The sequence below is a fragment of the Mytilus edulis genome, chromosome 3, assembly GCF_963676685.1.
Source record: "Mytilus edulis chromosome 3, xbMytEdul2.2, whole genome shotgun sequence".
In the NCBI taxonomy this organism is placed as follows: Eukaryota; Metazoa; Mollusca; class Bivalvia; order Mytilida; family Mytilidae; genus Mytilus; species Mytilus edulis.
This window is the reverse complement of record NC_092346.1, coordinates 41,538,594-41,554,934: the sequence shown is the minus strand read 5'-3', so window position 1 is coordinate 41,554,934 and position 16,341 is coordinate 41,538,594. Positions and strand designations below refer to the sequence as shown.

The window sequence follows — 16,341 nt, the reverse complement described above, 5'->3', positions numbered from 1 at the left end:
AAAACGCATCACAAGTTTTATTTTTTTCACCATAAACAAAATTGGTCCAAAGTATAATGACAGTAATAAGAGAAGGTGTGCAGTTAAATACTTTAAGAAAGTGAAACCATTGAACTATATTTTTCGCCTTTGACAGTCACACTCCTAATCTTGAGTAGTATCTTTAAGAACATCAAACCCATTAATACGTAGTAAAACTATTCAAGTTGTACACCATTTGTTGAATAATAATATTTTATTATTTATCAGTATTAAATTACAAGTATTGTTTAGTACATATGAAAGAATGATGAAGCAATACAACTATAGAAGATTTAAGTTTAATCAATCTAGCGTACATTGCTGTTTTTCATGTAACAATAACGTAATGTAACCGTAGCCTCAGTAATTATTGTTACATTTCGGTTCCTCACCCAACTTTGCATTCCGGCAATTAGTCTCCAATGTAACAATAATATTTTTATTATTGTTACATTTCCATGTAACCGTAGCCAGTGCCTAAAAAATTACAACATCTACTGTGACATTTTTTCCACCGGATCAAATTTCTCCCGGATATAATTTTGCTTTACACTACTACATTATCTTTTATCAGTTTGGTTAGTGTGATCAGTGACATATGGCACAAAGTATTGTATGTCTCTGGTGCGACATAATTATATGATGATATTGGACTGGTGCAATTTTAGTTTTTCTCCACTAATAGTTGGTTACGTTGTCCGTTGTTGCCGTTCTCATTGAGTCAACGCTTTGTTTTCTTTAGATACACCCATAGATGGCGCGCTGAAAGTGAAAGAAGAACAAGATGTGAATGCATCAAAACAAACCTATTAAACTGAACTTTTCTGTTTGAATTATAAATCAAAGTCAGCATGAGTCGTTTAAGGGGCGAAATAACTATTGAGGAAATAGACGATTGGTTTGCGATAGGTGCCAAGTCCGTAAAGAACACAAAATCGGTTCCCAGAACAGCAACAGGAGGAAGATTTTTCAATACAGAAACACAGAGTGCACGTGTTCCACAAGAAAAAGTCTATGTTCCATCATATAATCAGTATGTTGCTTATATATGATTTTGAATTTGAAATAGGCTGTGACTAAACCGTGTGTTCAGGCCTAGGATAATATGATTTTCTAATTACGAGAATCTCAGATTTTCCCCAGTTTGTATTCACCATTTAAATTTAGTCTAAACGGAACAGTGGGTCTCATTGGGGTCTAAGCATGACATGTGAAAGTCAAATTATTGTGACGTGAAAATGGGAAATGAAGTCTAGCGGGACATGGGAAATTACAAAACAATGAGAATTGCTTACGTACATTTGTACATAGAGTAAGCAGGAAATGGGAACCTGACAAAACAGTAAGCAGGATCTGGGATCAGAACCTTCAATGAGACCCCCCAAATATGAGGCCCGTTCATGGTTTTTGCAGCCATAATTGAGGAATAAAAATATGTATTTATTAATACCCTAATCAGGCTTGTAATGTTAGCACAGGAAGACTGGTAATTGTCTGCACTGCCACCTTTTCAAGGCAAGAATCGTGTGTGATCGTATGCGGCCTTTTCATTGAATATTATAACCTGTTTTCATTTATGAAGAAGAATTTGAAATGCTTGTGAATGATTCTAGAACACTCCTCAAGTGTTATAAACAAGTCAAAATCACAAATAAATAATTGAGAAAGTTGTATTTCCTTTTCACCAAAAGGTGGATAGTTGGGATCTGTCTAACATGTTTATCTCTGCCACATTCTGTTCGTATGTGCCTGTCCCAAGTCAGGAATCTGTGATTCATTGGTTGTAGTTTGTTGCTGTGTATAATATTTGTTTTTCGTTCATTTTTGGTGATCCTGTGACTTTTGTTGCAAAAGCGAGACATATAAAAAAGAAGATGTGGTATGATTGCCAATGAGACAACTATCCACAAAAGACCAAAATGACACAGATATTAACAACTATAGGTCACTGTACGGCCTTCAACAATGAGCAAAGCCATTCTTTTTTCCGACGTTTATATCGTCATCGGCGTCCCCTAATATTCATTTTGTGAATTCAAAATTTTAATAACTTTCTTAAACTACATGTATCCTGGATTTCTACCTAATTTAGACAGAAGCTAATTATACCCCCGCTTTAAAAAAGGGGGGGTATACTGTTTTACCTCTGTCTGTCCGTCCGTCAGTCAGTCCGTCCCATGAAACTTTCGTCACATTTTTCTCAGGAACTACACATCCACCCTTTCTGTAATTTGGTATCAACATTTATATATGTCAGCCATACCGTGTGATGTGTTTTCAGATTCATCACTTGACAACTTCCTGTTTACCGAACACTTGTCTGATTTTACACATGATAGCCAAGTTGAAAATTTTCGTCACATTTTTCTCAGGAACTACAATACAAGGATTTCTGAAATTTGGTTTCAGGATTTATATAAGTCAGCTATACCGTGTGATGCGTTTTCAGATTCATCACTCGACAACTTCCTGTTTACCGAACACTTGCATGATTTAACACATGATAACCAAGTTGAAAATTTTCGTCACATTTTTCTCAGGAACTACAATACAAGGATTTCTGAAATTTGGTTTCAGGATTTATATAAGTCAGCTATACCGTGTGATGCGTTTTCAGATTCATCACTCGACAACTTCCTGTTTACCGAACACTTGTATGATTTAACACATGATAACCAAGTTGAAAATTTTCGTCACATTTTTCTCAGGAACTACAATACAAGGATTTCTGAAATTTGGTTTCAGGATTTATATAATTCAGCTATACCGTGTGATGCGTTTTCAGATTCATCACTCGACAACTTCCTGTTTACCGAACACTTGTATGATTTTACACATGATAACCAGGTTAAAAATTTTCGTCACATTTTTCTCAGGAACTACAATACAAGGATTTCTGAAATTTGGTTTCAGGATTTTTATAAGTCAGCTATACCGTGTGATGCGTTTTCAGATTCATCACTTGACAACTTCCTGTTTACCGAACACTTGCATATTTTTACACTATTAATATTATCCACTTGCGGCGGGGGTATCATCAGTGAGCAGTAGCTCGCAGTTTCACTTGTTTATAAATGTTTATCATATTTATGATCATAAGACACTGTTCAGAAGTAAATTTTGTAAAAAAAAAAATCCTGCTTATCTCTATTTTACTTATACAAAATGTACATTTTAAATGGACTTAGTTTTTCTGCCAGTCAACATTACATTCACTCTGTGGTTACAGATTTAATTTTTTTTTTAAAACTTTCTTGAAATAACCTTGATTTTTACCAAACTTGGACAAAGCATAAAATAGCAATCCTATATTCAGAATGACAAATTGATTACCTTTTGTAGTTCATACATTGTAATGCATAAGCTGACCAGCTGATTTATTTACTTTTTTCAAATTGGTAAAGTAGTAAATACATGTATCAGATAGATTCCAGTTCATGCTATGCAATGCTATGAAAAGTGATGAGTAACTTGTAATGAAGCATTTGATTTCAATATTTATCAGTTTATATTGGATTTTGAATTCAAATTGCATATTAATATGGATAAGGTAAATTATAAGTTTGGAAAATTAAAAGGATGTCCTTTGCACATTCAAAAATAAAGAATAGGGGAAAGTAAAATAAGCAAAACAAAGAACCGTAAACAAACCTTGCAAAATCAAGTTTTTCTTTAATTTCTTGCTTATGGTCGGTCCTCTGTGTGGCAATACTCATTTTTGGTATATATATAAATATAAAAAAAGACTACAATGTACAAATGTATGCAAACGTCAATTATTGACTTCAATTGTTACTGTTATATTATAAGAAATAGAGAGTCCCTTTATGAATTATTTTTCTGACCCAAGTGAAAATATAAGAATTAAAGTAAACACTTTTTTATCATTGATAAAAGTTCGATTTTAATGTTTAAAAAGTTCATTCATATATATTAATGTCCTGTCATCTTTAACCAGAAAGCAAATCATAGAAAAACCAAATTATAAGTGTACATATAACATTGTACAGCATCCAATGGAATTTGAAAGTTTATTAGTATAGACATTGTGGGGTGTTCAGTGCAATTTTGTATGGTGCAAATGTACATGGGTTGTATAGTCATTGTTATTTAAATTCGCTCAGACTGTAATCTTTGAACAAAGTTTGAAATCCAATCCTTAATTAACACACTTGGTCATGTTATAACAATACTACATGTACAAAAATGTACCAGCTGTTAGACATATTTATGAGCTGCAGGCCTGATATTACATGTAACATGGGAAACATATCTGCATATCATGTTATTGAGAAAAAACAAATTAATAAATTAAAGAAGAAAAAACTGTTTCAAACTTAATTTAAACAATATACCGGGTACTCAAAAGTGATCATAAAATGAAAAACAAGATTAAGAATGTGCAGGCAAGAACAATGTTAAAAAAATATGAAATTGTGACTTCCCGTAATAATTTTATCAGCTAGGCATCACAAAAATCACAAGGCAGCATTGATTAATTCACAGAAAATCTAGGGTGAAATTATTTTTTTACACTTATTTTAAACAAAATCATGAATGCTAGCTATAGGGTGATAATAAAGCTTTTGTCACAAGAATATATATAAATATATGTTACAGTGAATTTGTATAATCAGGGATTATGTAGAATCACTGGCTAGTTTAGGGATTCTATATAATCACTAAAATTTTCAGGGATTATGTAAATTCACTGTAACATATATATGTATATTGTGTAATGAGGAATGTGGTTATTGACTTCTCCAGAAATTTTCTAGGTTTTGTATCCCTGTAAAAATCTTCCTTTTCCAAAAGATCTTAAAGCAATAGGGAATCTTGAGTTGCCAACACAAATTTGTTGCATTTCAACTGCATTTGTAGTTAGGGTACACAAAAAAAAACTAATTCTTATTTGGATTGTAGTAGAACCACTTACGATAAGTCAATGATATTTGGTATGAAGTTATATACATTTTTGTAAGTATTAGCAATCCTGTGGAGGTTATTTGACCCTGCCACTTAAGTTATTGTTCATTGACTTTGAATGTGTTAGCATAGATTACTTGTTAACTTTCATCATTTGCATTTTACTGTCAATATTACAAAAAGCATGATATGTCTTTGTCTACAGTTTATTTCTATGATTATATTTTCAGACCAAGTTACAATGCTACAGCCTATGCAGAAGCTTACAAGATTGAAGAAGAGCAGGACCTTTTTAATAGCCAGTCACAAGTGAGCTTACAGTATATACTACTCTATTGGTCAAGATTTAAAAGCATCGACTCATTCAAACCCACATATCATTAATTAAAACAAGACATTGCTATTGTGGGAATTTCTCGCTGCATTGAAGACCTATCGGTGACCTTCTGCTGTTGTCTGTTTCATGGTCAGGTTGTTGTCTCATTTGACACGTTCCCCATTTCCATTCTCAATTTTATATATTGACTTGAGATGCCATATCCCTACTTACCCAGAAAGTATCTGTCTACTCAAAATCTTTTACTGTCCTGATGTGATTTTTTTAAAATCAGTTAGGCATGAAGAAAAAAGAAAATGCCTACCTAAAAGTACCTTCCCTCTGTCTCCATCTTTGGAAGGGGTTTTAGTAAACCAAAATATTTGTGGCCTAAGGTCATGTTTTATATTTTAAGTATGTTTTCATCTTTGTATTGTAGACAAATAATGATTTTGCTGGACTTAGTGGTAAAATGGAGCATCTTGACCTTGAGTCCATAGTATCAGGATCTGTGGCAGTGCCTGATGATTTAGTCCCAGAAAATGCCACAGATGTCTATAACAGTTACAACTTTGACCATAGATATGATCAGAAGCTACCAATTACACAGTACAGGGATCAGGTAAGTGGAAAATGGCTACTGTTAATCAAACATTGCCTTTAACACAAACACCAAAAGGTACTGATACACAATTCAGAAATAAATGTGTACATTTATGATTTACATGTATTTTTGTAATTCATTGATTACTGGTAAAACTATGAGAATACATGTAATAATGGGATTGCAAGAATTCTGGGAGGGAAAATATAGCTGAAATAACAAATGAAAGTTATTATTTTGGTAATCTGGTACTGTCATATATTGGCTTAAATAAAAATGCATAGCAATGATTTCTAAATTTACCCTAAGCACAATACAGGGGCCAGGTTGTGTTAATACTTGGTAAACAATAATCAGAAGGAAAAAACAACATTCATACAGAGTAAGAGAACAGGTAAGGAGGACATTGCTATTGTTGAGTTGTCCGGTACATAGTATAGGGACCATTTGAATATGACATGGTAACTTAAAAGTTGCTGATTACAAAGAAGCGATACCAGATAAGTAAGACTTTGTTTCTGTTGATCAGAAGTTGCCCACAATGCATACAGGAACCATGTAAAAAGGACTTGAACTAACTACACAAACTTTAGAAAAGATTAATCAAGCTAGAAGTCAATTATATTTCTCATAAGATGTTGAGCACAAAGGTTAAAGTGTGTAACTGATTTTATAGACACAATGTAAGTTAAAAATAATGTTGACATCTACATCTATTTTATTTTCTTATAGGTGTTGGCCACAATTGAAAGTAACCAAGTGACAGTTATTCAGGGGTCAACAGGATCAGGAAAGACAACTCAGGTCCCACAGTATATACTAGACCACTATGCTAGCATGGGGAAATACTGTAACATTATAGTCACCCAGCCTCGTAGAATAGCTGCTATGAGTATTGCCAGGAGAGTTTGTAGTGAGAGGAACTGGGATGTTGGAACCATATGTGGTTATCAAGTATGTAGAACTTGGATTTTATAAGAAACTGCTTAATTATGTTATAAATATTGGGGAAGATCCAGCCATTTTTATACGCCTGTCAAATTTTGACAGGACATATTATGGTATACAAATGACCATCGTCCGTCCGTCTTTCTATCTGTCCGTCTGTCCGGCTTCAATATTTTGCACCGTAACTTGAGAACCGCTTATCCAAATTTCATGAAACTTAACATAGTTGTTTCTTATGGTGGTCAAACAATCTGTAAACTTTTTGGTGAAAATAGGATTGAGTTACGGGACTTTAAAACTAAAACAGGGGGGTGTATTTTTCACATATTGCGCTGTATCTCAAAAATGGTTTCTGATTATTGCTTTAAACTTCACACACTTCTTAATTATATTAATCCAGAAATCTGTATACTTTTTGGTGATGATTGAAAATTTTATTTTAGAGTTATTGAGTTTTTTGTAAAAAAAAAAGAAGGAGGGGTTCACATGTCGCACCATATTTCATAAACAATTTATGATTATCGCTTAAAACTTTACACACTTCATAGTCATATTAATCTGAAGATCTGTATACTTTTTGGTGATGATTCAAAATTTTATTTTGATGTTATTGAGGGCTTTGTAAAAAGGGGGTGGGGTTGTTCACATGTTGCATGGTATCTTAAAAACCATTAATGACTATTGCTTAAAGCTTTACACTCTTCTTAGTTATATGAATCTTAAGATCTGTATACTTTTTGGTGATAATTTAAAATTTTATTTTAGAGTTGTTGAGTTTTTTGTAAAGAAAATAATTCACATGTCGTGCCGTATCTCAGAAACTATTTATGATTATTGCATAAAACTTCTCACACAAGACGTGTATTATGCGCTTATGGCGCAGCTGTTTATTAAAGGGGGTGGGGGTTATAACTGTATGTTCTTATTCAAAAGCATTGATCTTCAAATAAAAAGGGGGGTTCCAACCCCTGAATTCCCCCTGGATCCACCACTACATTTTATAATTTATAATTGAAAAAGAGAAAACATTTGATGAAGTATTAATTATTTAGTTCTGCAGAATCAAATGAACAAATGTTGGGTTGTGTCACTTTCATTGTTTTTGAGTTATGTCCTTTAACAAATGGGAAAATTGCTGAATTTGTGGTTTCCTCACTTAACTTTGCCTCGAAACTTATACACAATGCTTAATACCATTAGAAGTTCAAATTTAGGTGACAAAACTTTCTGTTTTTGAGTAATGTACTTTTATAAATGGATAATTTACTGTCAGAATTTGTGATTTCCACTCTAACATTACTTCTTCTGAACTTACTGTTATGAAATTTGATTTTCACTACCTAAATCAGATCCAGTTTGAATTAAGGTAGCGTCATTTCCACTCTTCTGCAGCCCCTTTACAAATGAAAAACTGCTGAACCTGCCATATATTTACAAGTGGTGGGGGGGGGGGGGGGGCAGGGCATCTGTGTCCCATGACACATTTTTCTTCCATTTCAGGTCTATTTTTATTGTGATATGTGTGATATATTTTTTTTAACAATAATCATAAGCTTGGTGTAAGTTCTAAAAATTATTTCTTAACTGTTATTTGTAGGTTGGTATGGACAGGACTGCTAATGAAGATACACGTTTACTGTATGTGACAACTGGAGTTCTTTTACGTAAACTTATCAAAACAAAAAATATGTTACAGTTTACACATGTCATACTAGATGAGGTAAGCATGCAGGTTTTAAGGTTGTACATAACATTACAGGGAGGTAACTCTGTAAAAATTAGCTGTACGTTTAATCATGTTCTATTGTTAAAGAAATATTAAGCTCCTCAGTGATCAAAATTAGTGTAAGTCAAACTGCTATATATCCAGCAAAATTTTTCCGATATAGTTTGATAATTTAATTTTGGATGTAACACGTCTTCTGATTGACTGACGTCGTTTTGTTTATCATCCCATAGACATAATTTTGTCATGTGACTGTGACGTCATCAACATTTTTTCATGATTTACTCGGGTTAAAATGGAATTAAGAATTAAATTATAAGAAATGACTACATGTATAATATTTTTTCTGCCTATTCGAAATAACATAAAGAATGTGGTGCACACTTTAAATAACCCACATAGGTTATTCAGTGTGCACCACATTTTTTATGTTATTTCTTCATAGACAGAAAAATATTACAGTCATTCCTTAATTGTTACATTTTTGGAAATTTTTATATTATTGTCAAAAGGTCAAAGTTTTATGAAAATAAAACTAGCCAAATTAATTTTTGTCAAGGTGTTTGGTACCATGTGAATGAAATTTAAGACAATGAATTTAAAGATGAAGATATAAGTGTTTGGAAAAGTACAAGATCAATTTCAAAATCTTTTAATGAATAGATATTGAACAACAGATTTTATCTATGATATAATAATATTAGCATTGCCGCAAAAGAAATTGCTGGGAAGTTTACAAAATGTGAAAGTCATCCATGCATGAAAGAGTTAGAAATTAAATGATATAATCAAATTATGTTAATGTTATGTTATTTATAATCAGGATGATAAATATCCTTGACATTATGTTAATTTAATATAAACTAGATATTGTTAGCGAAATTGCAGTACAATTGGGCAAAAGTTTTAAATTTTGCGGGCCCAAATATTTCTAACTTTGTATGGATTATGGAGAGTTTCGTCTTAATGAAATGTTCTCTTCCTTTAGTAGTATAGGTTTCTGTAATTTTTCTGTTTTTCTTGTAGGTTCACGAGCGAGATCAAGAAACAGACTTCTCATTGTTGATTGTCAGAAAGTTACTCAGGTCAAATTCTCGTCATGTAAAGGTTGTGATGATGTCTGCTACATTTGACTCTGACATGTTTGGCCAGTACTTTGCAGTACCCATAAGAGATAGGTTAGAACCAGCACCTGTTGTCTGCGTTGAAGGAAAGGCTTACAATGTATCAGAATATTACGCTGATGATCTTACTCAGCTGGGAGAGGTAGGTCTGGCTTTAATTCACCATTTCCGAATCTAATTGCATTTTGAGTAATATCATCAAAATGTTGTGATTGGTTAAAAACAACATAAACAATGGAAACTCAACTGATGATTTAACATTGTTTTCCTTTTGGTGTATGGACAATGAGATTCGAAAAAAAAGGTAAATTCCCAGAAACAAAGATGATGTAATTATGGTTCATTATACATACCACAGATAAGGCTCAATAAGAGGGTATATTTATATCATTTGGGAACTACTAACCCCTTTTTTTCTGCATTGCTATTATAGACCATCAAAACTAGACCAGGATTTCTCAAAACAAAAAAAACAAAAAAACTATGGTAAGAATTTAAACCAAAAAAAATCAAATTAGAAATTTGTGAAGAAAAATGTCCAACATATATAATCAAAATTCTACAAGAAAACTATGTTAAACAAGAATTTTTAATATATTGAGAAATTTGTATTGAACTTTCTTGTAGCTCATGCATAGAGGACAGTCATTAAACATTGTAAGCTTCATGTTTCATATGTTTATGAAATTTATCATTCAATTTTTTACCTTAGATACCCCCATTAGATGAAACAAGACCAGAAATATCAGAGCTGGCATACATTCTGGCATGCAGACTTATACAGGAGTTCGATAATCTGGACATTAAAAAGCAAGGGTAGGTAAAAACTTTCATGGTAGGTTTTTGATGACAACTGATAGCAGATACATATTTAAAATGAGACATCTCTATGAGTTTGTGATTACAATATAAAAATATGGAGATGTGGTATGATTGCTATTTAGACAACTGTCCACCAAGGTTTAAATAAAGTAGATGTAAGCAATTAAAGGTAACCATACAGCCTTCAACAATGAGAGACCCCATACCATATAGACACCTTTAAAAGGCCCAAACATGAAAATTTGAAACTATTCAATTGAGAAAACTAATGGCCTACTTCTTAACAAAACATCATAAAAGAACAGAAATGACAGAAGTGAACCAACGAGGACCACTGAACCACAGGCTATGGACTTTGGACAGGCACACAAGGTCATTTGTGATTTAGAGGTCAACATGTCTATGCAAACCTGCAATGTTCTATGAATACATTTTTTTTTTTTTTTGTATGTGACTGTTTGAAAATTGCAAATATGATGGTATTTTCTTGATTGAGCCTTTATTTTATAAGAATAGAAGAGTCTTAAACAAATATATTTTCCTGTATAATATATAATTTTTCATGCCTGCATCGATTTAATCTTGATTGTTATTTTCTATTGCTATATTTTCATTTCAGAATAGTTAAAGGAAATAAGTTTGCTCCCTACAGAGGTACAGTGTTAGTGTTCTTACCTGGTAAGTAGAAATAGGATAATAATGTGATATATAGCTTGCACTTCTGTAAATAAAGACAATTCAATTTCTCATGGAACATCCTTTAGGGCTAAAACTGTGCCACTATAACTATGAAGTTTCATAATAAATTTATATCCTAGGCTGGAAATTTCATATACACTACTATTTTATTTAAAGGTCAAAACATAGGGCTGTGTGGCATATTTTCTACATTTATATGCCCTGACTTTTAAGAGTTTAAACTGATACTGAAATTCTGTACTACTCTGTCCCTTCACTTTGAGTCTTCCTTGGAATTCAATTTTCGGCGCTACCATGTCTTATTATAGTACTGTTAACATTCCCAAGTTGTGTCTATGAAATAACACATAGAAATCATATTTGGGAACAGGTATGTATAAACAAAACAAAATATCTATGAATATTTTAGATCTCCCCAAAAGAGGTGTGGTTTGTGTAATAGCTGTATTTACAAACTTCAACCTATTGGAATTATGATTACATAGTCTGTAGATTTTTCTGAAGAGAAAAAATACTCTCCTACTGTTTGTTCCACAATATATATCTGTTTAGGCCTTCTGAAATACTCTGGACATTTTCTGGAGACAGTGAATTTGAAATTTTGATAACAGTTAAAAATAAAACCTACCAGTTTCATAGCGAAAAAACAACCAACATTATTAGTACAAACGCAGTAATAGAATGCTGTTACTAGAAACAAAAGCTATGCTTACAATTTTAATGAATAAAGGATTTTTCAGATTTACGATATATATCAGTGTTTGTAAGTTGATAATTATAATGTATCTTAAGTGTTTTGGAAAATCATAAAAATTGCATATAAAACAGACATTTTACATCTATTAAGTTCAGTACCTATAAGTCCATTCATTTACACTTTTTTGTAATATTATTTATCTCAGGTTATGCTGAAATAGAAAATATGCAGAAACTACTGAAACAGGTTGAAGATATCCATAAGTAAGTTTATCTACCTTGATTAGCATAGAAAGATAGATCCTATCATTGCATCAAGTGTGATACCATAATTTTGCACTGTTGAGAGTTAAATTTTCAAATTTTAAACTAGAGGCTTTCAGAGGAAACTAGGAAAATGAGACATTATAGTCGAATTTTGACCAATAGCCATCTGAGATCAACCGAACCACACTTTGTTTAAATAAAGATAATCAACAGGTCAGAAAAGTATAAATCGCGTAAGAATTAGAGAAATATATTTATATAACTAAGCTTACATCTTCGAAACTATATCTGTGAAAAAAGTTCTGTGATTTCAGATGGGTACTCCTATTCAGCCTTTTATGCATACATATTGAAATATAGTTCTATAGCAATTATACAAATCACACATAAATAATATTACTTTTGTATTTTCAGTCTTGTCATATACCCACTGCATTCGTCAATTACTTTAGAGGAACAGTCTAGAGTATTCAGAATGCCAGAAGAAGGTGAAAGAAAGGTATAAAGATGTTGTCTAAGGAATTATTGTAGGAATTGATATATTATAAAAGGGATTAGAACATTTTATTATAAATCTTTGATGCAACAAGTAAGATTCATATATAGATACACTCCTTCTTTTTGAGATACATCAGTTTTATGCTTTTAATAGAGTCTTAAGACAGGAAATTGCCAGTGGGATTCCAAGTTCTTTTAGAATTGTGCATAGATTCTTGTCGTTGCAGTCACATTGTCATTTTAAGTTTTTGTATTCTTAAATGATAGGGGCCTTGGTGGCCGAGTGGTCTAAGTAGTTACTACTGTAATAACTAGCCAGTCAACACTGAGTTTGTGAGTTCGAATCCCCCTCGTACTGGTGCACTCTACTCCAATCTTAATTGATTAGGATTGTCAGTTTTCCTATCAAAGGTCGGTGGTTTTCTCCAGTGGTTTTCTCCAGTGGCTTTCTCCACCAATAAAAACTGGACGCATTGTTTAAAAGTGGTGTTAAAACACCAAAAAAATCAATCAATCAATCTTAAATGATAAAATGATTTGTTACCAAATATTCTGTAACAATGTACGGTAGAATATTCTTTGTCCAAATAAGTATTAACTGACATAATGTTTTTATATTTTCCATTTCAGATTATTTTATCTACAAACATTGCAGAAAGTTCCATCACAGTTCCTGATATTAAATATGGTAAGTAGCTAATGAAAATTATAGATATGAATCACATAATAAAATTTAAAGTAATATGATATTTTATGTCTTTACACTTACATGACATAGTTAAATACATTAACAATATGAAGGTTGAATTCCCGTTTTAAGGTAGAAAGGTTTGAATAACATTAATATTTTATAATTTTTATTTGGTAGTCTTTTTCACCAAACAATTTTTAAAGTTACTTTCAGTTTTAAAGCCATATCATTTTGTGGTAGTGTAATTTGAATATTTTGTTAATATGACCACAGTAAATAAATTTCTAAAGATTTACAGTGTAGTTCTTTGAAAAATAAAATACATGTATGAAACTATGCATTCTTTAATATTTGTTGGATACTAATTTTTGCAGATTTTGTGGGAACAGAGAACAACAAATTTAAATGTTCAATGAATTGCAAATGTTCTAAAGGAATGTATGCAGACTTTGCTAAAGCCATAAATTAACATCCATAAAAATACAAGTTTTCCTGAATCCAGTAAAATTGGTACCCATGAAAAAAAATATGAATCCAGTCTATTGTATTATCTTGTCACTTGATTAACAGTTTTACATGTTTTTCAGTGATTGATTTTTGTCTGACAAAGTGCTTAGTAAGTGATCCAGATACAAACTATACTAGTCTACAGTTGGAATGGGCTTCTAGAGCTAACTGTACCCAGAGAAAAGGTAAACCGGTAACAAGTCTATCACAAAAACTTCATGTTGAATATGTATCATAGTTGAAATAGCCTATTTTGAACAGGGATGTATTTCTTTCTGATTTGAACAGATTGTTTCTTTAATGTAAGATTAATGTTAAAAGTAGACATTTTCATTGCTAGAATGGTAAAAGTGCCCTTGGTTTCCTGTTTTAAATATAAAATATAAACTTGAGCCACATCATAAGGAACCAGTTTTTTGTACCAATTATTTGATACACATATTTTAGTCCCCAACCCAATGTATTGCTGGAGACATATGAATACCGGCTGATGTTCAGAACTTTTTTTTTTTTATCTTTTAACTAATATTTAGCCAAGTTTTATTAACGCAATACCATTAAAACAAAACTTTTATTTTTATTTATTTAATTAATAGAGAGAACCAAAGAGACTCTAGGAAAATAATTTTACTGTGATTTTTTTTTTTGCACTTATAATAATATATTATTTTCAGGAAGAGCTGGTCGAGTGTCAGATGGTAGAGTATACAGAATGATAACAAGTTTTTTCTGGGAGACTTACATACCGGATTATGGAATACCAGAGATGCAGGTACCCAAAAATAACAACTAGGACATTTCTATTAAATGACCAAGAATTTTAAAAATTGATATGGATCTAACATTGATGATAATATAGATAAATCTAGGCATTAAGCCACCAACAACATTATACAGAATCTGTAATTAGTTTTGAGAAAAGGTTTAATGTACTTAATTTTAAAGATTATTTTATAAATGCCTGAAATATTTGCAACTGAACATAAGGAGTTGTGGCCTGATTTCCAATGAGACTATTATCAACCAGATCCTGATGATGTGAACAACTGCAGTATAGCACAAAAACAATTAACTTGAGCCAACTATTTTAAAAGATTTACTGAAAATAACTGTTTATTGTGGACACAAAGTATTAAACAAAATATATTATTCTATTCCCCATTTGACTAAGTAATGCTTTCTTTTACTTCAGAGATGTCCTTTGGAGCAGTTGATATTACAAGTGAAGCTGTTGGATCTTGGTCAGCCTAAGGCTATATTGGCTTTAGCTCTGACACCACCAAACCTCAATGACATTGAGAAAACCATACTTCTATTGAAAGAGGTAAGTAGTTTTGAATTACCTGAAGAATTTCTTCAAAAATAGATGGATAAAGAATCATTCTATAGTTTAGTGATAAATCTTGTCAGAACCTTTGATTTCCAAAAGAAGTTAAAAAGAGATAGAGGGCATGCATACTCTAGAAAAGATTAATAGTTCGATAAAAAAAAAGAATTACTTAAAATTCAGCAGAATTTTACTAATAGTTCATGGCCAGTTGGAGAGGGACTTTTATAATCACAATTATTTAAATTAGAATTTGAATAATTTTGTTGTCCATTTTCACACATTCAGATGAATTTATTGAGATATTATATTAGATTAACACACAAACCTATGTTATATTTTTATAATTTAAATGAATTTAATCTGTATTTAGGTTGGTGCATTATCCGCCCCATCTACAGGTGTTAAGAACCCATATGATGGTCAGCTGACATTTGTAGGGCGTGTCTTAGCAGAACTTCCTGTTGACATACGAATTGGTAAACTCTTGATGTTAGGTCATGTGTTTGGACTACTGGAAGAATGCTTGATCATTGGTTAGTTTATATATCAAGAATATATTTGATATTCCACACTCAGTCACCAGAGTCAATAGTAAATATTCTAACAGCTTAAATTTATACAAGAAATGAAATGCAAAGATCTTGAATAAGAATTTTGTTATTTTGATCATAATTATACCACATGTCACAGAATAGGCGGTACAATGTAATCACCTTGTTGTTCAATATGACACTTTATTCATCTTTGACTTTGTTACATATCTCTAAGCTGCTTTTGTATTCATAAAGAAGGATCAATGATTTGATGAAATTGAACTGAGTTAGCAATTTTTAGATTTGCCAGACTGTCATGATACTGTGAGTTTTAATAAAACACCAAAAGAATAAAGTTTGTCATCATTAAAGCAGCAAGTAAGGGTAAAATATGCACATCAGCACATACAACTTGTGTCGAGATAAATTGACCATCATTTTATAAACAGTTATTCCTTTATAGGTGCAGCTCTGTCTCTAAAGTCTTTGTTTTCCAAGCCATTCAGGGAACATCTGAATTCTTTCAAGTAAGTTCACAATTCCATTCATCATTTCAGAGAATCATAAGAATCTCTGCTTTCATGATCTGCAAGTTTATCAAATCTTGAAAAAATAGTAAACTTGATATAAAAT

General features: G+C 31.8%; 1 protein-coding gene across 1 annotated transcript in view; it reads left to right on the top strand.

Annotated features, from left to right (window-relative positions):
• Positions 1 to 552: 552 nt before the first annotated feature.
• The window catches only part of LOC139516554 (ATP-dependent RNA helicase TDRD9-like), a 50,675-nt gene continuing 34,886 nt past the window's right edge, over positions 553 to 16,341 (top strand). The window contains exons 1-16 of the mRNA XM_071306728.1: positions 553 to 1,054; positions 5,178 to 5,256; positions 5,703 to 5,885; positions 6,600 to 6,821; positions 8,413 to 8,535; positions 9,568 to 9,807; positions 10,378 to 10,481; positions 11,107 to 11,165; positions 12,089 to 12,146; positions 12,564 to 12,648; positions 13,278 to 13,335; positions 13,926 to 14,030; positions 14,520 to 14,617; positions 15,038 to 15,169; positions 15,546 to 15,708; positions 16,172 to 16,235. Of these exons, the coding sequence (XP_071162829.1) occupies positions 873 to 1,054; positions 5,178 to 5,256; positions 5,703 to 5,885; positions 6,600 to 6,821; positions 8,413 to 8,535; positions 9,568 to 9,807; positions 10,378 to 10,481; positions 11,107 to 11,165; positions 12,089 to 12,146; positions 12,564 to 12,648; positions 13,278 to 13,335; positions 13,926 to 14,030; positions 14,520 to 14,617; positions 15,038 to 15,169; positions 15,546 to 15,708; positions 16,172 to 16,235 (1,955 nt within the window). The 5' untranslated portion in view covers positions 553 to 872. The remainder of the gene's footprint in view (positions 1,055 to 5,177; positions 5,257 to 5,702; positions 5,886 to 6,599; positions 6,822 to 8,412; positions 8,536 to 9,567; positions 9,808 to 10,377; positions 10,482 to 11,106; positions 11,166 to 12,088; positions 12,147 to 12,563; positions 12,649 to 13,277; positions 13,336 to 13,925; positions 14,031 to 14,519; positions 14,618 to 15,037; positions 15,170 to 15,545; positions 15,709 to 16,171; positions 16,236 to 16,341) is intronic.